General features: G+C 48.0%; 1 protein-coding gene across 2 annotated transcripts in view; it reads right to left on the minus strand.

Moving 5' to 3' along the window:
- Nucleotides 1-24,181, minus strand: part of Itgb5 (integrin subunit beta 5) — a 121,460-nt gene that overhangs the window by 13,188 nt on the left and 84,091 nt on the right. For both annotated transcript variants that reach the window (XM_027412795.2, XM_027412794.2), the window contains exons 9-10: nt 22,484-22,618; nt 14,167-14,596 (exon numbers count right to left, since the gene is read on the minus strand). In XM_027412795.2, the coding sequence (XP_027268596.1) occupies nt 14,167-14,596; nt 22,484-22,618 (565 nt within the window). The remainder of the gene's footprint in view (nt 1-14,166; nt 14,597-22,483; nt 22,619-24,181) is intronic.

Raw genomic sequence — 24,181 nt, forward strand, 5'->3', positions numbered from 1 at the left:
TCCCAGGGAGGAGGGCTGAGCCCCAGAGACCTCAACACAATGCTACAAAGTAGGTTAACTGGAAACTGGTTACTATTTGTCATCTTGGCTTAAAGTTTCCCAGTCTCCTTAAGGACATGTAACCTGCATAGCATCTGAACCCACAGGTCTGATCTCAGTGTATTCTTATTCCATTGTCTACTCTAGAACATCTTTGACATCTTAGTATCTGCACAGCTTTGCCCTCTCCTAGCACCCTAGGAATGTATGTATTAGAATGACAAGGGGCATTTGGCCCCTGCTCCCAGGATCAATAACCATCAATCACCAGCGTCACGGGGGCCTAGAGGACCTAAAGTGAAGCCTCTTCCTCAAAATCAAGCTAAATGATAATGTTATCGGGACAGAGGGCACTGAATTCAATGATGCCTGTTCAATATCATGCAGACATAAATACGTTTTCATCACACACAGAGAAGGGGTACTTACTGGCCCTGAAAGCACTACCATGAATTGCTACACATGTAACTTAAGATCAGTGCCTTCCTTGTCAGAATGATTGGCATCTAAATGGACAGGAAACTGTAAATGTGCCTATTTATACAGAATTTCAGCTCTACAGAGTTCACAATACAGTGCTTGTGTGGGCTGCAGGACAGGTCTTTACCAAGCAGAACATAGGCTATTTAGAGGCCTGGGCTGGAGCTGGGGGGTCAGTGGCCTAGGAGCTAGCGAGAGGAATTTCAGCATCAATGTTTCATGGATGTGAAGGTCAAGGATTGGATGTTAGTGGGGTCCCAAGACAAGGTCCAGTAGGCAGGCGAGCATGTGGGGCTGTGAGCACAGACATCTTCTGACGGCACGGGAAGCAAGCATGAGGATTACAGAGCATCCTTCTGAAAGAGGAAGATTTAGGAAACCGAACTCTGGAGGAATCACAGCCTGGCAGGAAAGGAGATGACCGAGGCCCAGGCTGTGTCTTTGTGAGATGCCCAGAGGGGCGGAACTGAAGACAATGAGGAGAGCAGATGGTGGAAAGCTGGAGGGCATGGGTTGGACCAAGTTCAAATCCTTTCTGTGTACTGTGACCTTGGACCAGTCCCTAAACTCTACGATGGTGTTTCCTTTCCTGTCAATGAAAGGCAATGCCCTGAAAATGAAAGACAGAACTGGCTGCCCAGAATAGTGGGGCTCAGGCAGAAGGGCTATGAGGCAGGCACCAAAGGCTTCAGGCAACAGGGGAGACCATGTCAGGGACAAGAATGATAGAGGATCTGACAGCTGGGCAGCATCACCTTGAAGGAGGGAAAGGAGGGAGAACCGAGGACTGAGGCATTCCTGAGCAGAGAGGAGGCGCTGTCCAGCCCTCCTTCCTAGCCCTCTCTATGCTCACAGAGACATCAGCTCTGGACAAGCACGGGCGGGGTTTCCATATAAAGCTGAGGTTGGCTATGGCAAAGAAGTTGGAAACAGTGCTGGAACACAATGAAATATCTGGAACTTGAAGCAGTGATCAGCAGGATTCTGAGATCACATTCTGGCCTGCCACCCCCACCCCAACCCTCAATCTGCTGGCACTGAAGCCCCATGACTTGGCTTCTTATTTCTAAGTGAGGCCAGGAGAAACTCCTCCTGACCTGGTAATCCTGTGAGGTAAGCCAACCTGTATAAAACACTTCAACATGCTTGGCATTCAGGGAACACCACCTTCCTCATCCCTATTGCTACTGCCATGCAGGAGGAATGCTTCATGCCAACTTGATTGAAGGCCTGCAAAGCTCTAAGTTCCCACAGACTACCTGATCCACACCCAAGCTGGAGCAGCAATGCCCAGGACAAAGCACCAATACTGCGTGCCAGCACCAGGGCCTGGTGGAACTGCTGAACCACAGCCATGAGTCTAGGTGGAGTGGCCAACTGAGGCCCACCTGAGGAGATCCCTGGTGTCCTCGACACCCACATATTCAAACTTGAATATAAACTTTGAATCAGCAAAGCGAGGCAAGCCCGGCTTCGAGGCTGCCCCTGGAGGCAAGTCCTCAGTTCTAGGCCCAGAAAGGAAGTTTCCACTCTACTTCACCCACAGGCTGGACTCTTGAGAGGCTGGAAGACCATGGGCTTGCAGGAAGAAAGGGGCTGGCTTGATGGAGAGAACCAAGAATGGTTGTTGTCTTCCTATACTCAACTCTAAATAAAGAGTCTCAAGCAGGCAGAAGTCACAACCTTCAAAACTAGCTCCTGTTTAGTTCTGGAGTGCACTGGCTCCCTCCCCCATTCTAGCTGTGGGAAGGCTGAAGGAAGATGGCCCTCAGCCTGGAAGCATCCCTTCTGTTCAAGATCCCTACCTCCACCACCATCCCCAAATCTCACCCTCATGTGTATTCTTGTAGACCAGGCAAAGTCTTTTTTAAGATTCTATTTATTATGTATACAGTCTTCTGCCCACATGCCAGCAGAGGGCACCAGATCTCATTCAAGGTGGTTGTGAGCCGCCACGTGGTTGCTGGGAATTGAACTCAGGACCTCTGGAAGAGCAGCCAGTGCTCTTAACCGCTGAGCCATCTCTCCAGCCCACCCTCATGTGTATTTACATCCACTACCGTCTCTCCTCCTCCGTGGGGTGCATCTCCTCTCCCCTCATAGCCCTGAGGTCAAGGCTGCCTTCCCACTCTCATGCCCTCTCAGCCACAGCTGTGATTCAGCTTTCAATCTCCCACAGTACCCCTTGGCCTCAGAACAGGCCCATAAACAGGAAGTGGCTAAAGAAATAGAGCGAGCATGTGCTGGAGGACCTGGTAACTTCCCTGGTACCGTAAGTCCAGCCTCACTTCTGTTCCAGACATCTGATTGAAACCTTCACCCAAGGTGGAGCCTTCCAGCTACTGTCACGAGAACAGGGAACCAAGGTAGCAGCTTTATGTGCTCTGTGCATGCATGCATGTATGTGTGTATTCTGCAATTCCCCGAGCCAGGGCCCTCAGTCTCCCACCGTGCCTGTGGGAAGGAAGAATGCAAGGCTCCCCACCCAGGCATCTTGGTCACTCTGATGCCAGGCTGTGCAGTCTTCTCAGGTGAACTGACTCTGTGCCTAGAAACACACACAGGGCTCTATCTGGAGCTTTGAACAGGAAGGGGAAATCCCTCCGGAGACACACTATTCCTGGTTCTCTGTTGACAAACAAGCTAGAGTTATGTAATGGACCACAGATGTCCTCATGTGTCCCTGGCTGGCCAGAGTGTCTCTCACTCTGACCCTATTTCACTGTTTGACACTTCCCCTGTCTGCAGTCCTTAGTTACAGAAAGAGCAAAGACAAAGGACTTCTGCGATACACGGGATGTTTCCAGTTCCCTCAACTGCAACTAGAAAAACTGCTGGCAGCACTGGTTCTTCCCCATGGTCTCCGGGGCTCAGGGCAGCCCTTCCCACAGGGAAGCACAGCACAGCTTGTTTAAGCCAGCCTCTCCAGCCCCTCTACTGAAGCTCAGCTGAGCCAGAGAGCTCTGCCCCATGCCCTTGGCAATCTCAGCACGCCCTTGCTGGCTCTGGCCAGACCACTGCCTTCCACAGTGAGAGAGTGCTTGTCAACCTTGTAGGGTGGAGGAAGGCTCCGTGAGCATAACAGATGAACAGCTGGCTTTGACGTTTAATCCCACTTAGATCAGGCCACAGAAATCTCCTCAGAACAGATGACAGAATGCTGTCAATCGGCCAGTGCTACACCTGGACCTGGACTGTGTCCCAAAGGTGCTGTGTTTAAGGCTTGTTCTCCAGGGTGGCACTCCTGGGACAGTGTGGGGCTTAGTGGAAGGGAGCTAGGTCACTGGGGGTGTGCCTTTGAAGGGGATTGGGCTTCCAGCCCTTTTTTTCTCTCTGTTCCCAGCTCTAATGAGGTTTGAGGCCCCTCATGCTGCCTCAATACAGGAGACAAGGAGTCAACCTGAAACTCCCAAAACCTCTTCCTCGTCTTCAAATGATTTTCTAGGGCATTTTGTCACTGCAATGGAAAGCTAGCACAGCTAGATATTTCTCTAAGCAATGTACACAAACTACCTTAGTCTACCCAATAATTCTATGCAGTGAGTAGTTATCACCTTAATTTTAACAGGGGTGGGAAATGAAATTCACCAAAGCTACACAGTAGGCAGTTGGCAGGGGTATGACCCACATTTGTTTGACTCTGGAGTCTACTCTCTGGTTTTGGGATACAGTTCAGTAGTAGAACACTTGGCTACAGGAGTCTATACTTTTTGTTTAAGACGGTGTCTCATTATTTGGCCCTGGCTGGCCTGGAACTCACAGATATCTACCTGCCTCTGCCTCTCAAGTGCTGGGACTAAAAATGTGCACCACCACACCCAGCATTAAGTAGCACTTCCTCTCTGGAGAGTCCAATCATGATTGATAATTAAATGCCTAGGGGTGTTCAAAGTATGATATTGTGAAGATAGTGTAGCCTAATGCACATGTCTGGCTCATTCCACCACAGGCCTGAAGTCACACTTGGCCACCTTCATTTTCTTTGTGAACAGGGATGGATGAGCTGTTGGTCTCCTACCATCAGAGCTGCTGCTGGTGTGTGACTGAGGCTGGGAGGCCTCCATTAAGCCTCATGTTTAGAGAGAGTGGCAGAGGGAGGGAATCTGAGGTAGAAGTTATCGGGAGTTTCAGAGGGGAATCTGAAGTTACAAGACAGCAGGCAGCTGGGAGGGGAAGATAGGAATGGAAGTGAAAGACAGAAACCGGTTAAGCTGGGACTCCTTAGGGCTGAGAGGGGCAGGAGGGTTGCTTAGGACCTGGCAGGAGCATCACTTGACCCTTTAGGGCCAAGCTGCCTGAGGAGGAATTCCTATAACCTAGAGGACCTGAGTTTTCGACTACCATGCCCTCTCCTAGACAGTCCCATCCTGTGTCTGCTCCTGCTTCCGAGGCACTGCCTCTGTGATCTCTGTAACTGTAATAGGAACCAGGCGGTGCTACACTTCTGTTTAAGAGCCAGCGGCTGCTCCTCCTCAGAATATAACACCTGCATTTCCACCTCATGCACAACCTGCAAGGAAGCCCACCGCCTGACTCCCTCCCCTCCTGGAGTCCTTCACCTGCCCCTGTTCTTTAGACAGACAGAGGGTCTGGCCAACCTCTAGGAGTCTGGACACGAGCAGAGTCTCATTTTGGAACCATCACACTGACTGCAGTGTGGGACAGCATGCACACTGCGACAGTAGCAGCAGAGGAGGAACGGACTTCAAAAGAGTAGTCAGTGCAGATGGATAGAACGGTTGGGGAGAAGACGGGATACGGGGCAGCTTCTAAGCTTCTGCCTCGCACTGGACAAACCAAAAGGGAGACAAAGACACCTGGGAGAGCCTTGCTGGGAGGCAGAACAGAGTTCAGTTGGGGACATACTAGAGTAAGGGCTTGCAAGCGGCTCCCAGAACTCAGGAGGGGGTGTGTGCACCTGAGCAGTCTAGGCTTGCTGGAGGTACCCCAGAGGGTGGTCCCCAGGGAGAATGGGGTGGGCAGCTGAGCAGCTCTGACCCTGGCAGCTGGCTAGAGGAGACTGAAGGCAGAAAATGACACTGGCAAAGGAGACGAGGGTTGAGTCCAAATGGGACTGAGTTTCACAGGGCCGAGGGGGAAGCAACCAATGAAGACGGCACCTGTAGACAACTGTTCTAAGAAACATAGCTGTGAACAGAGGAAAGATGAGCGGTTAGTGAACAGGGCACGTGATGGGAGCAGTTTTGTTTTTCTTTTCTGACTTTCAAATTCATTTTCTCGCCCTCCCTCCATCTTCCTCTCCCTCCTTCTTTTTCTTCCTCCCTTCAGACTGGAATATATCTGAAAGCTGACCAGAGCCAGACATGCTAGTGTATACCTACATTCTCAGCATTCAGAAGGATCAACGAAGTTTTGAGGCCAGCCTGATCTGCACAGCACATTCCAGGCCAGCAAGGCATATGCAATGAAAACCCTGGCCCACGAAACCCAAACAGCTGACATACCTAACATGGAGAGTATAGTACTTGTTGGTTTGTGTTCCTTATCCCACACATTGATAGACTTATATTTGTGTGTTCTGGATGCCTAGCATGACTTCTGGCCCTCAGAAGACATTGAGAATGTGCTGGACAGACCTCAAGGTCCGGGGAAAGAGACTCCCAATGACGAACGTTAAGAAAGAATTACCACTGATCCTACAGACTTTGACATGATCCTTGGTACAATTCAAATTATCAACAAGCATCCACAAAATCCAGAGGCTTTGGGGTTACCAGAGAGAACTGAGGATTCCCCTTCCTTTCCCATGGTCAAACAGAAATCACAGACATCTCTGTCGTCTGTCCCCCACCCCCTCCCACATGGTTACAATGTTCCAATCTCTCAGCGGGCAGTCACAAAGTGATTCACTCTTGGCCTCTGGGCCAGCTACCCCTTTGTCCTTGGCTTACTGTTGACACACCAGTCCCACTACTGCCAACTGATGGGGCTTCGCCATGAGTGGCTATCACCCTCTGCTTTTCATGCGTCTGGACCACAAGCTCATATCTGGGGAGCAAATGATGATCACTGTGACAAAAACAGGGTGGCATTGATTTAGGCCAAGTTTCTGTAAATTCCCACATTACTTTGCTATCTTAGCACTGTCCTGGATGCTAAGACTCCACTGTCAATGTCACAGAGCCCTCCCAAAGAATACCATGGTCTTCCTGGCCTTGGCCCCTTCGGGCCATGATGATAATATTATCATCCACGAGGGAGGCAGGGAAAAGATCTGGCTTCTGGGCCAGCTCTCTGTCCTGGGGAGATTATGGCAGTGAAGCAAAGATGGGGGTGGGGGAATCCTATGCTTTTTAGTGAACTCTCCTTTCCAGTTTCAAAGAAGCCTGCAAACTGCTGGGTAAAATACACCATAGTCCTTGTCAAGGCCCCAAGAGTGCTGACTTTAGAGAAACAAAAGGCTGTTGCCAAAAGAAAGAGGGACCCCAGCTCCACACCTTAGGGTTGGCTTAATTAACCTATCTGCCTGACAGGCACCCTGGGGTGATACGGGACACATCTGTAGTGTGTGAACTCACTGCCCTCTTGGTCACACCACTGGAAAATTGTCATACTGTTGCAGTTGGTGACCACTGCCCAGTTCCACTCCAAACTAGCCACTGAGACTGGCACAGAATTCTCACCAGACAGAATTGGTCTGAAATGTCACGTGTGTGGGACACACTGCAGCTTGGCTTTCAGGAGCCGTGTTGAGCCACAAGATAGCAGGAAGGCAGCTGGTCAGAGAAGAGCCCACTATGGTTGGGGAGGGAGACTTCTTAGACGGAGGCCTAAGGCCAGAATCAGTGAGGGCGTGGCTCACAGCATCCTCCTGAGCCGGTAGCAGCATCTGTAACAGTACAACTGTGTACTGGTAGGACAGTAGCAACTCCATAAGCTTGGTAGCAGCCCACCTTCATAGGCTAGGCTAATAATGAAGGTTCATTTACAGAAAGTGGGCTCAACATAATAACAACAGCCAGACATCCACCAAATCCAGAGAAAGGCAGGCACCCTGTGCCTTTCTCAAACAAGAGTCATAAAAATACAATGGGAACCTTGTTCAGTGCCTTACCCATGTGTGTCCTTCAGCCCTGGTCTGCTGTGAGTGATGGAATCTAACTCGAGGGACTCATTTTAGGAAAACAGACAAAGTAGTTCCTAAAATTTTGCGCATGATAAAGACTAACTAGGTAAGACTTAGAAATGTGGGCTAATGCTAGGATGATGGTATTGAGGGCTAAATTAGGAATCCAAAGGTTTGGGCAAAGGTACGAGCTAGTCAAAATATGGCGACCATGGAAGAAATGGCCACAATGCAAAAGGCAGTGCAAGACTCTTCTGGCTTGAAGCTGTAGTCAAGAAAGGCATGGAACAGGTGAGACAGGGTGACACACATCTCCCAGCTAGCCTAGAGGTTGAAGCAAGAGGATTGCTTGAACCCAGTGGGCAAGACCAGCCTGGGCAATATAGCAAGATCACTTTTTAATTTTTTTTTTTAATTTCAAGAAACTTTAGTCTAGGTTCTAGGCCTTAGTTTCCCCAAAGTAGAACATGAATGCGGATGATGCTCCAAGGGTAGTGCTCCTAGAGGAGGGGACACTCACCTCAAAGGACACTCTCAGATGCTGCCCTGCCCCTGCTAATAATCGAATGCACTCGAGTTTCCAAAATTAGGACCAAACAAAAATGCTGGCTCAACTCCTGAGACAGAGAAAACGCCACTAGAAATAATTGTTTCCACCACCAGAGGTCTCTCAAACTTCTAGATTTTAGAGTTGAAAATTATCCTATGACGTTCAATGGCTAATAACAGCTATACCTGCATGACAGCTTGCCAAGCTCTGGCATCCTCATGGGCTCCCTAAATTTGCATCTTTTGCTTATTAAAGCTGTTACGTTCTTCTCAAGACAAACTTCATGAGTTTATGGATCTGGCCTGATCAAAGGCAGAACCCTGGGAAGGAGGCCTTCTATTTGCTCACTTCCGTTCCTAAACAGAGAGAAAGGGGTGATGGAGGCGGGGGAGAATGACCCAATGCTTAGATCATTCTCCTTTCAGAATCTCTGGTAACCTGAGCAGTGAGACAACTCCATTTCCAAGAGCTGAGCTCAGAGCACGGGGCAAGGCAGGTGCTCAGAATGGCCTGCCCCACTGCTTCCCATCTTTCAAGCTCGCACAAACATCCAGAAATGCAGGGAGAAGCGTTCAGTGTTTTATGCGCCCATTCTTCAACCCCAGTGGAAAATTTCAGAGGCAACAAAAACTTAGAAATCCATGCAGAATATAATGCTTGGCATAGGGGCAATCAATTATAATGCATAGCAGATTCTTACTGAATGGCAGGTAGCAACATGCCTAAAACAAAATGAGACATCACTGACGTGTCCTTGGGAGCACCAGGTTGTTTATTATCACTCATCTGTGACTTTTCCAAATAGTTTTTTCCAGGTACAAACTGCCAGAGGCTGGCTGACTCCTGCATAAGAGACCCAGACCATCTGGACCATGTGACTGAGGAAACTGCTATTAGAGTTCCCAATGTTTTCCCTTTGGGGAGAGGGGAAGCAATGTGTGTGCATGGGTGTCTGTGGACACATACACATGATGTCTCTGTGTGTGCACATGTGTAAGCTTATATTTGACAGTAGAATCTGAATATACCCATCAATGAGTATCTCCATACAAGATTAAGTATGTGAAAAAACTTCTTATTTTCCTAGGAGTTTTCACAAGAAGCCCACAGCGGTGGCAATACCATCAGGAGGGCCTTTTTGGGGTTAAAGTATGCCTTGATCTTGGCTCACTGATAAAGTGCTCTTCAAGAATTTTTTGTGGAAATTGCATGTAGGCTTGCCCTGTTACAAGTTATAGAGTCTGGGTGTAAGGGTGCATGCATTTAATCCTAGTACCCAGGAGTCAGAGGCAGATCTCTGTGAGCTGCAGGCCAGCCACCTGGTAAGAGCCTGTCTTAAAAATAACACAAGCACCAGGCATTGGTGGCACATGCCTTTAATCCCAGCACTTGGGAGGCAGAGGCAAGCGGATCTCTGTGAGTTCGAGACCAGCCTGGTCTACAAGAGCTAGTTGCAGGACAGCCTCCAAAGCCACAGAGAAACCCTGTCTCCAAAAACAAAATAAATAAATAAATAAATAAATAAATAAATAAAATAAAAGCAATCTGTAAGAATGCTAAGGCATACTTTTTTAAAAACAGGGTCACTCTCTAGTGTCTGGAGACATGGTTCAGTGGTTAAGAGTGCTTACTGCTTTTGCGGAGGCCCCAAGTTTGGTTCCCAGCACCCACATGTCAGCTCACAACCATATATAACTCCAGTTCCAGGGGATCCAATGTACATACATATATACACAGGCACACACACATAAAATTAATTAGATAAATAAATATATTTTGCCATGTAGACCAACTAGAAATCTACTTGCCTTTGCCCAAGTGCCAGGATTAAAGGTGTGTAACCTCATGCCTGGCTCTGACATTTCTGATCAGCATCTGTTTATTTATTACTTACAGTATGGTTCTGGATCTTTATGATGGCTGAGAGTATCCCCCTCCTTGAATTCATAGTAAAGCTTTGTGTGTGTGTGTGTGTGTGTGTGGCGGCGGCGGGGGGGGGGGTAGTATGTCGATAGCTAATTAACTACAAGACACAGTAAGAAGTGATCACTAAACTGAATACTACCTCTCTGGGGACCAACAGTTTGTGATCTACCTTCCATGTGTGGCAGATGAGAATGAAGAGAGTTAGGGCTGAAGAAGTCATAGTGACTTCATCTTGTAGACAGCAGGAACCATAGGAAATGGTTCCTCATCAAAATGTATGCATCTGATTTGCCAACAGAGATGACTCTGGGACAGTCAGTTGGCAGGGAGATAGGGTGCTCTTGGATGCTCTTCCCCAAAGACTCCATTCAGGTCAGTATCACTGCATACCCCTCATGACCAGTGGTGGCTAAGACTGATGCAGTGGTGGGTTAGGACCTGAGATCAGAGACGGAAGCAGATCGGAGAGGTGGTTCATGATAGGCATGCCATGAAGGTCTATTACCCATGAACTGATTACCCAGTAACTCTTTTCTTGGCATTTAAAGCTCAAATTACTTGAGTCTTTTTTTCTCACCCAGTCTCCCGAGTTTACCTGCCAGTCTGCAAAACTTGACTCTGCTATTTTCAGAGGAAAAATAGTTTCCATTACTGCCCCCTCTTCCACGCTTCACCTACTCACCCTCCAGCCTATCTTTCCTGAAAGCAAACAATCCGTCCTCAGAGGCTACATTTGGAAGCCCTACTTAATCTCTGTGAATTGAGAAGTTCTTTTTGACATAGCTGGATAAATGTCGTCATAAACGGTGTTTCATTTAGTAAGAAGCAAACACCAAGAACTAGGCCTTTAATCATGGGGTCTTTTAGCTACAGAGGCCCGAAGAAGTCTACCGAGAACTGTCGGCAAACCCAGGATCCATTCTTGGATTCTGGCTCGCTTATTAGCAAAGATGCCTCAAGTGTCATACTCCATTTTCCATCTCTAGGAAAGACCTACAGGTGTCCTTTGGGTTCTCATTATCTACCACATAATAAAAGTGGAGTATGAATTATACAACCCTATTATAATGTACCTTGGGGGCCTCAGAGTCATAAAATCAAAAAGGTCTGCTCAAAATTTTGCAACTGATTAGATTTTAAATTTCTCATTCTATGAGACCCAAGAGGCAGGCTGGCCATCAGATTGTTAAATGTAGTCTCAACAGCTTCATAAGAGAGTAACTAGGGCCCTGAGATGACCATTAGGCATAGGAATCACCGAGAAGCACCAAGTCTGAGCGAGTCTACTTTTACTGCATTAAAAGTAGCTGAAAAGACCCGGACCTCTTCTCATGTTTAAAGAAACTCTGAAGGGTCAACACTTTCCAAGAATCAGAAGAATAGACTCCCTCACAAGGGCCTCGTAAAACTCCCGTTACACATGGAAATGGTTTGGGGACAGAGCTATCCTGTAAATTGCTGCTTCTAGAGGCCAGAGGAGAGTCACAGCGAGAGTCCCGTGATGATGTGTCGGTAAGAACAGCAACAACTGCTCACTCACTGCACTCTCTTTACTGCTGTTTTCATGATGGGAACCCTATCCCAAACCCCCAGCCTCTTGCATTTTCCCTCTTCCTGTCTCTCAGTAGGGGTCAAGGACTGCAAGCCCCATAGAGAAAGAACCCAAAGTGAAAGGAGCCTATCTGGGTTTCCCCACCAATCCTGGCCCTGACTCTGCCTCAGCAACTTCTTCCTGGACACTGCCCATCCCCCCCCTTCCCAAGACAGACCTCAACCACAAGACCCACTTCCAGGATGGACTGGAGGGGCCGCGGTGAGGAGAAGTGCCAGAGAACACTGAGGCTGATGGTTTGAGAGCCTGAGTCAGCACCTTCAGGAGCAGAGTTCTTAGGAAACAGGCTTTCTCTCCCACAAAAACCCCAAACAGAGCAGCCACCCCAAGAACCTAAACCAGTGTGTGCAGCTCCAGTGCGGAAGCTCAGGCTGACCAGGGTACCCAGAACTGGAGGACGCAACTGCTCACCCCTGCTCAGCTGTGTCCAGAGGCCAGATGGTCTGAGAGACAAGAAGCATGAGGTGCCCTTCCCTGCAGGAGTGTGTGTCATTATGCCCCCTCTGGAACCATGCTTGCTCCAGGTTCTTAAATGAACAGATCTTAAGTGCAGTGACCTTAAGTGCAGGAGCCTCCTTCTCCAGGTAAACCTGGAAGAGCTTTCATGTTTCAACTAGCGTGGCTTTTCAAGTGAAGAGACGGAAGGTCTAGCTGGACGTACAATGAAGAGACAAGAATGTTCTAATCAGCAATTTACTAAAGTAATGTGAGTTCCTCTCCGGAGGAAAGGGAGGGCAAATGACACGACATGAAAACATATGTAGACACCGATGCTAACTTAGGAAAAATCTGCGAAGGGAAGGAACTAACCTTAGAGTGACGAAAGCATGGATGATTTCAAACATTGCTTTCTACCAGTCAGTACATTCTAGGTTAAAGAATAAACCTTCCACTTTCTCGAAAAACAGTTCTCTTGACAACACGGAGGGGTTGGGGTGGGGGAGGGGGTGCACGTGAAATGGTGAGGGAGAAAAAGGCCCCTTGATTGGTTTGCCAGATGGTCCTCATCAATCCTGCTCACCAGAGAGAGAGAGAGAGAGAGAGAGAGAGAGAGAGAGCACAACCTGACCACACCCCCATCAACTTCCTACTTCCCAAGTGTTCTTTAAGGGCTGAGTCTAACTTTTGTGTTTTAGTGGGGGACACCCCATCTTAGGAAGCTAGTGAGCTGCTGTACTTCCCACCTGGTACCCCTCTAGTCTCTCAATCCATGACCCGGAGAGCCTCGAGGTCACAGAGTTAGATGGGAGAAGGGATTTTTCAGACACGTGCTTTGGCAGAACTCTATAAGACATTAACTCAGAACTGTGGGTTCTGGTGGCTGAATACAAAAGTGTGATCGCTCAGAAAACCAGTGAAAATGTCCAGTTTTCAGAGGTCTACTCACTCATCCTGTACCAACTGCCCCGTGCCTGCCAGGCTCTGCTCACTCGGGATCCTTGTTTTATGACTTCACCTTCCATTCTCAAAGTAAGGCAGAAGCAAGCAATGTTGGCCCAGTTTTAGAGATGGGAAAACCAATGTCCAAGACAAGTGAAGTTTCTGGCTATTAAACCGTGCAGATGGATTTGCACGGGCAAATCCGCTCCCGAGCAACACGGGCTGAGCAGCATTCTGGATCAAAAACATTCCCAAGGGTTATATCCGACTCCGGACTCAAGAGGAAAACACAATAAAATACCATCACCAACATAGCCAGCCAGTGCATCTACTATGCTAAGCAGAGTAGAAACTCCATCCCACCATGCGGAGTTTTTTAAACACAACCCAAGGCTAACCCCGGCACTGCCACTCCCAGGGGCGTCGCTTTGACCCCCATGGGAGCCACTGTCCTGCTTTTGTGCCAGGCATGTGCTGAGCACTCCTGCCGCTCCCTGAGCCCACTTTTTCTATGAACCGAGATAGGACCGGCTAGCTAATACCAATGTGTCACCACACTGGTGGGGGGATGATCTGTCACAGAGTCTGCACATGGATTCCAATCTTTCCACATACCTTTATCCATGACACTCCTATGCCCTGCGCTTTACACAACAATTTTGATACATTTCAATTCCACCCCTGTCAAGGTGTTCAAACCCGTCTCATAGGAGCTCTGACTACAGGAAGCTCCCTCTCCTCTTAACATCTACACACTTGTGGGCTCCACAGGTAACATCCCATAATGCTACGCCATCACATGTGGTCCCTATCTCACACGTTACCTTCATGGCTGATCCCACCCATCAGGTGCACTATGCAGCCGAATCCTGCCAGAACTGACCAAAGCAGACTCCCTCAGACTTGATGCTATATTTCACCTGTGGGCACCCACCCTGTGCCACTGGCAAGAAGGGCTTGTCCTTGGTCTTCTCCTAGGATAGTCACAGGCATGACCCTTTCTACCACCATCCTGAAAAGGGCCAGGTCTGGGTCCACACAGCATCCAGGCCTGGGTCTGGCCGGGAGCAAAGGTGGTGGCTGGAGGCCTACCTGAGCATAGGACGCCCTTGTTCCTGGCGCAGGAAAAGCTGTCACACTCGCAGAAGGGCCCGTAGATCCTTCCGAACTCACTCTCGAAGCAGGAGCACTGGTTGCAGCTGCACTCCCCGCGTCCACTGCATAGAGGCTTGCCTTCTGCCTCTCGGCACAGGTTCTGGTACCCGCTCTGGTTCTCCCCCTCCTGGCACTCGCATCTGGTGCCCAGGTAACTGGGGTCACATTCACAGAGCCCGCAGATGTATGTTCCGTTCCCACTGCACCTGGCACTGTTGGGCTCCTGTCCTCTGCTACAGCCACATGTGCAGTTGTAGGTGACTTCCACCTGCAGGCTGTCCCGGAAGCCCACAGGGCGCAGGGTGAAAGATTGAGCTGTGTGTTTGCCAGGGCAGCTCCGAGCCTCCACGGACACTTCAAAGGATGCCTGGTGAGAAGGAGAGGAGACATCATAGCCACAGCGAGCCAGGGCTCCCATCCCTCCGGGGGCATGGCCACACACATCCCCCTTATGAATGCTACCCTGTCCAGCACACAGGTGGAACCTTGGTAAGGAGAGATAGTGGCTCAACAACCCCAGGAGAAGAGCAATTGGTTATGCTAATTTTCAACAGGAACTGGGCATGGGTCTTTAATGTCCATTCTCAACATCTCAGAGACCCTGAGGAGAGGGGCCCCAAAGAAATGCATGCGGAGTAAGGTATACCTGGCTCTTACTCCCCCTTTATCTCCTAACCCATCTTCACAACACCCCCACCGCTGTCCACACCTCTCCTCCCATCTCAAAGGTCATTTATTCAACCAATATAGACTGTCTATGCCAGGCATTGGGCTAGATGCTAGGGTGTGGTGGCACCCCCCTGGCAGGAGCTGCAGGGCAGAGAGCAGCCACCTGACCCACAGTAAAGAGGTTTCCCTCTCTGTTGGAGAAGAGACAGGATGACACAGCTGAAAGCCCCTTTCATGTCCCAGCCCCAGTTCCCTGCAAGCATGGTTCTCACAGCTGTATCTTGCCTGATCAGCCCACAGTCCTGAGGCTGCAAAGGATACTCCCTGCCTGAGTAGCTATCACACACAGGAACACTTAAAAAAAAAAAAAAAAGAAACATTTAGGGAAGAGTTTCTTAACAGCAAGGAACTCGACAACAAGGTGGACCTAGCAGGATGACAGGTGACATCACAGCTGCTCACAAAGCCTGGAGGTTAAGGGAGACTAGGAGGAGGCTCGCTTTGATTCTTCCAGGAATTAGACCATGACGAAGACCAAGTCTACTCCTCCCTCCTTAGAGGAAGCAGCTGTGTGGGCATGGACTCACTGGTGGTACCTCACCGAGATGCACTCCTCTGGAAGAGGGGGCCCCTTCCTCAAGCAAGCATGCCTGGCCACTCCTCCAAGTGGACCCATCTATCTGGGACAGTGTCTTTATTTCCCAGGACCCCTCAGATCATTCCGGGGTTCAGAACAGCCTGGGAATCCCTGTAAGCCTGCTTTGGTGGACACTTGTGATTATGTACATTTATGAGCACTCTTAAGTATTTGTTTCTGAGCATTATTTCCAAAAGGCCTCTTCCCAGATTCTGTGGCATATGGGGACACTCAGGATTGTGATACTGAACAAGACAAGCCTGAGTCAGGCTTGCCAGCAAACCAGATGCAGACAAGGATAATGCCATCACATCCATTATCGTTATGGAGGGTGAGGAGAGGGAAGAAAAGGGAAGCAATTGATAAGTTCAAACCTGAGTTCCAAAGTCCAGGGTTTCTCAAGGAAAGGAAACAAGATGGGGGATTTACACAACACAGAAATCTGTTAATGACAATGCATTGGCCATTCATATACCCCAGAAGACACTGTCTTCCCTTCAAGGGAGTCAAGGATGACAGAGGGATTGAGAACTTGCCTGGTTACATAGGTGTGTGTGTGTGTGTGTGTGTGTGTGTGTGTGTGTGTGTGTGTGTTGTGCTCACCTAGAACAGGCCTGAATTCTCCTAGCATATCACCTCCTAGATAGAAAGGGGAACAGGGCAGATGCTCATATAAAGATCTGGGTAGAGAGAATGGCAGACTCACTCAAGGAAGAGACAGCATGATGGTGACCCCCAAAGTGGTCATCATAGGCTTGTCCAAAGCTTTCTGCCTTGGGCGGGGAATGTGCTGAGCTTGCGTTAGGGGGTTGAGCCTGAACAAAGTTATCTATGGGGCCATGAAGAATGAAGGGAAGCAGAGACTCTGGAGGCTGACGTCATTCCTTCGTAGTGACTAGCACAAAGCTGCTACATCCTGCCACTTTCCATGGGAAATGAAGAGCTGGAGCTCAGGAACTCAGTAGACTGCAGAGGAACTGCCTGCAGCAAGGGCCAACGGCACACTGCTATTGACTCTGGTGAACACAACCTTCCCCATGCAGACCCACCTTTGTCAAGGGAGAAAGCAAGGAAGTAGGGAGGGGGAGAGAGAGAGAGAGAGAGAGAGAGAGAGAGAGAGAGAGAGAGAGAGAGAGAGAGAGAGACACAGAGACACAGAGACACAGAGACAGAGAGAGAGAGAGAGAGACAGAGAGAGCGAGAGAGAGAGAGAGAGACAGAGAGAGAGAGAGAGAGAAAGAGAGAGAGAGAGAGAGAGAGAGAGGAGAGAGACTTGCCCACATGTACCAGGGTAAGTGGAAGTGTCGGGAGCCTGTGAGTTGGAGCCAGAACACGCACTGTGGCCCGACCGAGAAGTCAAGAGGTTTGGCTCCCAGCAGGGTCTCAGGGCCTCCTCGGACAAGGCTTCTGTCCAGAGGTCTATCTGCCTGGCCTGCAGGTCTGATAACCAGAGAGACACACTGTCTGTTTCAGCCATGAGTCTTGGCTCCTGCTGGACACAGGAGTGCTATGAAAAGCATGGTTGGGAGGCCGGCATTGGTGACTCACACCTTTAATCCCAGTACTTGGGAGGCAGAGGCAGGTTGATCTCTGTGAGTTCAAGGCCAGCCTGATCTACAGAGCAAGTTCTAGGACAGCCTCCAAAGCTACAGAGAAACCCTGTCTTGAAAAACAAAAAACAAAAAAGCATGGTCAGGAGCAGCAAGCAGGTCTGTTTTGCTCACCAGTCCTTGCAGTTCAGTTTGAACCCCGGGAGGCTAAATGTACTAGAATATAACTTCTTGGCTTCCCTTCCTTGGTAACCGAGGTCTCAGGACAAGCATGATACTGAGGGCTCCCCAGGTCTTGATTCAGTCTAGAGGAAGGTCACAGATGCGGCAGCCATCCTGGCCAGACTGGTGACTTAACCTCATTGGGATGTTCCTGCTCTCCAATGGGAAAGCCCACCCTCTCAAAAGGGTTGTCCAAACCCCCACAACCCAGGTTTCTGCAGATGCCAAGTCCACTCAGATCTTAATGAAACAAAAAGATGAGGTGGGCCCCAAGTACAGGGCCTCAAGGAATGGATAAGAGCAGGAGGCTACAGGGATATCCCATGAGAAGGCTGTGACAGTGGCTCACTGGGACCTTTGGTGAGGGTGCCAATGCTGGCTGGACAGCCAGCCACTTGCACACTGATTTGTCAAAGCTAGTTCCCAAGAACACCAACTCCCAGGGTCAACTCAGTCAGGCTTGTTGGTGAATGCACAGGGACCACCTGAGAACTTAGGTGAAGGACCCCAAAAGACAAATTAATTAACCAATTAATTAAATTGTGTGTGTGTGTGTGTGTGTGTGTGTGTGTGTGTGTGTGTGTGTGGCAGGTTCCCTCAGAGTCCAAAAAATGGTACTGGATCCCTGGGAGCAGTTGTAAGCCAACCAACATAGGTGGCTAGGGACTAATCTTGGGTCCCCTACAAAAACAATAAGCAACTTAACCCACCTCTCTAATTTGATTTTTCAAGACAGGGTTTCTCTATGTAACAGCCCTAGCAGTCCTGGACCTCATTTTGTAGGCTGGTCTTGAACTCACAGAGATCTACCCACCTCTGCCTCCTGAGTGCTAGGATCAAAGGTCTGCACTGCCACATCCAGCTGCCCCTTAAAGTTCTTAATTTTCAGACTTCACATTTCATTGCACCAGACTTGCACACTCCAGAAAGACCTTCCCTCATTTTCTGCATGACCCTAGTGGACACACCCAGCTCAGAAAAAAGAGAGGCTCTGTGCAGCCATCTATACCCAGACAACAAAACCCACACAGCTCTTGCCAGAGGACCATGTGACTGTGGCCCTTGGACATCGTGACAATACTGAGACAGAGAGAAGACAAAGGGCCAGTGGGGGCTTGCCTGGGGACCTGCTGCTATTTCCATAGGGCTATGGCCACTGGATCCCAAAGAAAGATGGGCCAAAGGCAATCAGCTTGGTGAAAATGCTGTCTTTATATTATTTCAAATGCTCTGAAAAATCATCCCATTACAACAGAGATTTCTAAGTGTTGAGAAAAATTTCCATTTCAAATCACTTTTTTTTTTTCCTGATTTCCGGACAACATCTGAGCTCTCCCAGCCAAACAAATGAGAGCTGTACACTAGCGAGTGGTTGGAGTGTAAGTGACAATGATCTCACCCATGCCTCTGAATCTTTTACTCCACTGTGCCTGAGGCCTATGGAGAAGACCTGGACTGTGGCATCACTGTGACTTGGGTCCTGCTGCCTGCTGCTCACTGGAAGTAGGACCTGGGACCAGTTACTCAGGACCCTCGTTGAGCCTCAGATTTTTACACATTAACATTGAGAAATATAGCTAACAGAAAAGCTGCTGTAAGAGACAGAAATCAGGGGCTAGCTAGATGGCTCAGTGGGTAAAGGAACCTGCCCCTCAGCCTGAGGACCTGAGTTCAATTCCTAAGACCCACACAGTGGAAGAGAACACACTCTTGCAAGTTGTCTTCTGACCCCTACACACAACACACATAATATAAATAAATGTTTAAAAAGAAGACTGTGATTGGTAAGATGAATAGGTCTGGGTGGGAAATTCCGTTGGTTTGGGTTGGGAGTCCACTGCTTATAAGGGAGCTGTGTGAGCTTGGGCAGCTCAGCTCATTCCCATCCTCGGGCTGCAAATAAACCACAAGGTATTGTATGCCCACCAACAATGATGGCTATATGAGCTCGCTATGACAAGGACGCCGAGAGATTGCTCTCTGGTGAGGGTCCCTGTCCATCACCACACTCTGTCCTGACTCTTGTCCTTTGAAATGCATATGGCAGAATGGACCATGGACATAACGGTGGTGTGGGGTGCGCGCTACAGAACAGAGAGCCTTAGCTTTGCACTTTCACTTCACTAATGCTGTTAGATTCCCTAATCTGTCACAAGGGCAGCAATGTCTCCCTCAGAGGAAACTAAGAGAGGAACACAGAAACGTTCACTGTCCCATCTGTTTCCTGCCCACTGTGGGATGAAATGTGCTTTCTCTGAATTCCACGAGGGACCTCAAATGGACGATCCTTGCGATTTCCTGCTTAAGACCATATTAATGGACTTCAGATCCATGCTGACTCATGGTAGCACTTTCAACAAGCACAGTTTTGCTGTATTTAGTTAATTCATAGTGACATCTGCTTGTCACTTTCCCCTGTTAAAAGACTCCACCATAAAACTGAAGAGTGGCACCATTACCTCTAGGGCTCCAAAGATCTTCTCTTAACACAGCCCCAACTGGCATGCTCTTAAGTATTTTATAATACATGTCTTTATTTGGGTGGAGAAAGGAGCCTGGGTCAGGGAGCACATGTGACATAGAACATATGTGTAGGGCAGAAGACAATTTGCAGAATGGGTTCTCTCCTTCCACAATGTCAGCTCCAGGGACTGAATTCAAGTGGTCCATCAGACGTGGCAACAAGCACTTTGACCCTCTGAGCCATCTCACTGTCCCTTAGTATGCCATTTGTTCTTTTTAGATAGAGTCTCACTATGTGGCCCAGGTTAGCCCAAAACTCACTGTGCACATGAGATTCTATCTTAAAAAACAAAACAAAAAATACTATTATTACATTCCCTGTGTCCTATTAATACTTTAAATATAAGACACTAATTATAATGAACTGATTAATTATAACTTAGATTTTAAAACGATCTTTAAATCTTAGTTTTCCAGTTTTATAAGATAAGCTGTTTGCTCCAGCTCTGTGGCCTTGTCACATCTGATAAGTGGGCCTGCCGATGGAAAATAAACACAACAGACAATCTATGTCCCACGACTCGGTCAAACCATCCCTTCTAGAAAGCTTGTTTCCTCAGCCACAGATCTGACTGTTGCCAAGTGACACTGCCCCACACATCCCATGCAGAGACCTATAGAAGTCACTCACAAAAAAAAAGTCACTCACACATTCTTTTTCTATTTATGGCTATCTACCTACTGCCTGTTTTGTTTTGTTCTTACATTTATTTGTAGTTTAATTTGAGCGTGGGGTGTGCATGCCATGGCACATGTGTGGAGTTTTGAGGACAACTTGTGGGGGTCAGTTCTTTCCCTCCTCTGTGTGGGTTCCAGGGATCAAACTCAGGTCATCACCAGGCTTGACAGCAAGCCTGAGCCATCTCACCAGCTCCTACTGCTGTTTCTTTAAACCCCATGACATCAACAAGACTTTTGTTTTTTCTTAATTCATCTTGACTAAGAACTCACTATCATTTATCTAAACAATATAAATACAACTTTGGACGATTATTCTAGTTTTATTTAAAGAGGCTCTTTGGTGGTTGAAGAAACACTTGATAATCTGTAGACTAATATGACTTATTGCTGAAGGTACGGATTATCATCATTTCTATTTTGTACACAGAAATTTAAGCACAAAAACCCTGTTTGCATAAATAGAAAAGATGGAATGGGAGTTTAGTGATAAGCACATCACTTTTTTGTTCTCTGAATGACTTCTAAGTTAATTACCATAAAGAATTATTCGTAATGGTTCTCCTGACAAGTTGACTGTTTCAAATTGGTAAAAGGGAAATATAAGCTGGGCTGTAGTGGTGCACGCTTTCAATCCCAGCACTTGGGAGGCAGGAGCAGACAGATCTCAGTGAGTTTGAGGCTAGTCTGTTCTATAAAGTGAGTTCCAGGACAGCCAGGACTGGTACACAGAGAAACCGGGTCTCGGAAAAAAAGAAAAAAGAAAAGAAAGAAAGAAAAAGAAAAAGAAAAAGAAAAAGAAAAGGAAAAAGAAAAAGAAAAAGAAAAAGAAAAAGAAAAAAGAGTGAAATGTATTTGGAAAAATCTGTCTGGGAGAAGGATTTGCTTCCTAATCATTAGGGCTCCCTGCCTTCTCACCTTCCAGACTGTATTTTGAACTGCCTCCTTTGGTGGTCAGGCAGCACTATAGGATTGTGAAAAGGTGGGATACAGAGATGTAAAGATGTGTTGCTGTTTTGCCTTGCCTTCCTAAGGCACCTGATTGGTCTAATGAAAATCAAATGGCTATTAGCGAGAGAGGAGGTATAATGGGACTTCCAGGCAGGGAGAGTTAAGTAGGAGGAATTTAGGCTTGGGGAAGAAAGAAAAAGAGACTCCAGGGAGACACCAAGGGCCTGACAGACAGACAGAAAGACAGACACAGAGGAAGCAGGAAAGTAGGACATACAGAATGAAAGGAAGTTAAAAAGCCATGAGGCAAACCGTAGATGAATAGAAACAAGTTAAACTAAGTTAAAAGAGCTAGTAGGAGAAACCTAAGCTAAGGACGAACATTCATAATTAAGTCTCTGTGTTTTTATTTGGGAGCTGGTTGGAGATCCAAAGAAAATTCCAACTACAGAGAAGAGCCTAGACAGAATGTCCTGGCTAGATGTATGCAGATATTCCCAGGTCTTCCTGAGGCTGGGAGAGCTGGCTTACAGCCATGTTGGCTGGCATTAGTGTCCAGAAGATACTGTTGTTTTTACCCAGGCCCCCTGAAGTATGCAAGGAAGCTTTCCCTTACTCTATGTTCTGAGGAAAGGAATGGCCATCAAAGCTCATTGGAGGGGCCTGGAGAGATGGCTCAGTGGTAACAGGAAAATGAGGAATGGAAGCCATGTCTCCTACATTCCTGTCTATGCTCCTCCACCTGACCGCATCCCTGTCAAGCTAAAACAATAGTGGTTAAAGCGCCAAGGGCTCAATCAGTGTCAGTGAGGCGTGCACCACTACAGCCCAGCTTGTATTTCCCTTTTACCAACTTGAAACAGTCAACTTGTCTGGCACACAAAATACACAGCAGTCTTTGGAAGGAGGCTGAACCGAAGGCAGAACACAAGCTTCCAGAGGACTCCAAGAAGCTACAAAATTTATCAGGAGAATAATTATCCAGGCGAACAAGGACTCATATAAACTAGGGGTGAACACTTACCGTGTCCCCAATCTTCAGACCCTCACACTTCCTCTGACCAGGGTAGGATACACCATCTTGGCAGGTCGCGGTGAAGAAGAGATTAAGGTCTTCCGGTTGATCCCAGACTGATAGCTCCACTTTAGACCGGATGCTCTGAACAAAGGGAGAAAATGAAGCCCACAGTACTTAGTAACAGCTGCAGCGAGGCCCTCTCCAGGGTGGCTTTCTCATGTCCCATGGTTTCCTCTAACTCAAAAGGCAAAAGTTAAGAGACAGGAGGCTTCACATACACCATCTTGGTAGGCATGGCTTGTGGCCTCCCTCTGTGAGCTTGGAATGATTGATAATGGTCCATCTGTCAAATGACACTCTCTCCCTCAAAAGGTTTTTTGTTGCCTCTTCAGAGCCACCTCTCATCTCTACCCTTGATTTCAGGTACACAGTTACTGAAATCTAGCCACGTGCTCTCTGAGTTTTGGGCTTACACATGCACACACACAGGCATGCACGCATGATCAGGACAGCAGCCCAATGCCACTTCTCCTGTCTTCTTCCAGGCTAGCTCCTTACTCTCCTGAGTAAGGACCCACTATGCCTTTCGTCACACTCAAACCCATCCCTTAGTAGGTCATCACGTATGAGCCTGAAACTACATTATCAAAGGATATGCTCTTCTCTGTAGACTAGCTTCCCAAGATGTTGAGTGAAACAAAAACTAAGGAAAAATGATATGTCAAAGCAGGAGGAAAGAGAGAGGGAAAGAGAGGGAGGGAGAGAGAGAGAGAGAGAGAAGACTGAAAGTAGCATGTGCTGGAGGGCTGGGGAGGAGCTGGGGTCCTCACACTGCTGGCTGGAGTAGAAGCTGGTGCAGGTTTTTGGAAAAGCAATAGGTAATGTCTTCTAAAACTCAGGTTAGTCCTAGCTTCCCCTGAGGATTTTGCACAACAGAAATGTGCAGGTCAGAGAGGCAATGGCAAGAAAATCGACAGCAACTTAAGGGCAAGACTCTGGAAACCAATCGAAAGTCTATGGATATCAGAATAGACTAAAGCAAGCCTCAGTATATCCACATAGCAGAGCACCTAGAATAGTGACCATGACTCACACACAACTGTGTGAAATGACACTGAAGTATATAATGTAGCTGAAAAGAAGCCAGACACATGATATTTATTCTCTCATAAAGACATTCTGGTCCATGGAAGATCATTTGTAATGGTGGCCCCATGAGATTATGGGAGCTGGAAATGTCCCATCACTTAGTGCTGTTAATCTATCTTCTGTCTGATCAGGGGCACAATGGTCACCACTGTTACAACTGCCTGCAGTATTCAGTATGTGCCATCTTCACAGGTTTGTAGCCCAGGAGTGAAGGGCAGCAGCAGACAGCTGAGACATGCCATACATAATGCCATCTAGGTTTACATCTCTTTGTTTGCACAATGCTGAACCTGCCTGAGGATGTGTCTCTCAGAATGTATCCTTGCTACTAAGTGACAGAGCCACAGGCAGAACCAATGATTACCCTTGGGGAACAGTGATAGAAGGAGCCCGACAAGGAACTTCCCAGTGCTGACAGCGTCGTTCTGTGGCTGTGTTTTCTCATATATTTTTGTTTCTGAAACATGGTCTTGTTACGTAGTCTAGACTGGCGGTGAACTCTGCAATGCTCTTGCCTCGAGCTCCCAAGGGCTGAAATTACAGCCACGAGCCAAT

The sequence above is a fragment of the Cricetulus griseus genome, chromosome 4 (assembly GCF_003668045.3).
Source record: "Cricetulus griseus strain 17A/GY chromosome 4, alternate assembly CriGri-PICRH-1.0, whole genome shotgun sequence".
NCBI lineage: Eukaryota > Metazoa > Chordata > Mammalia > Rodentia > Cricetidae > Cricetulus > Cricetulus griseus.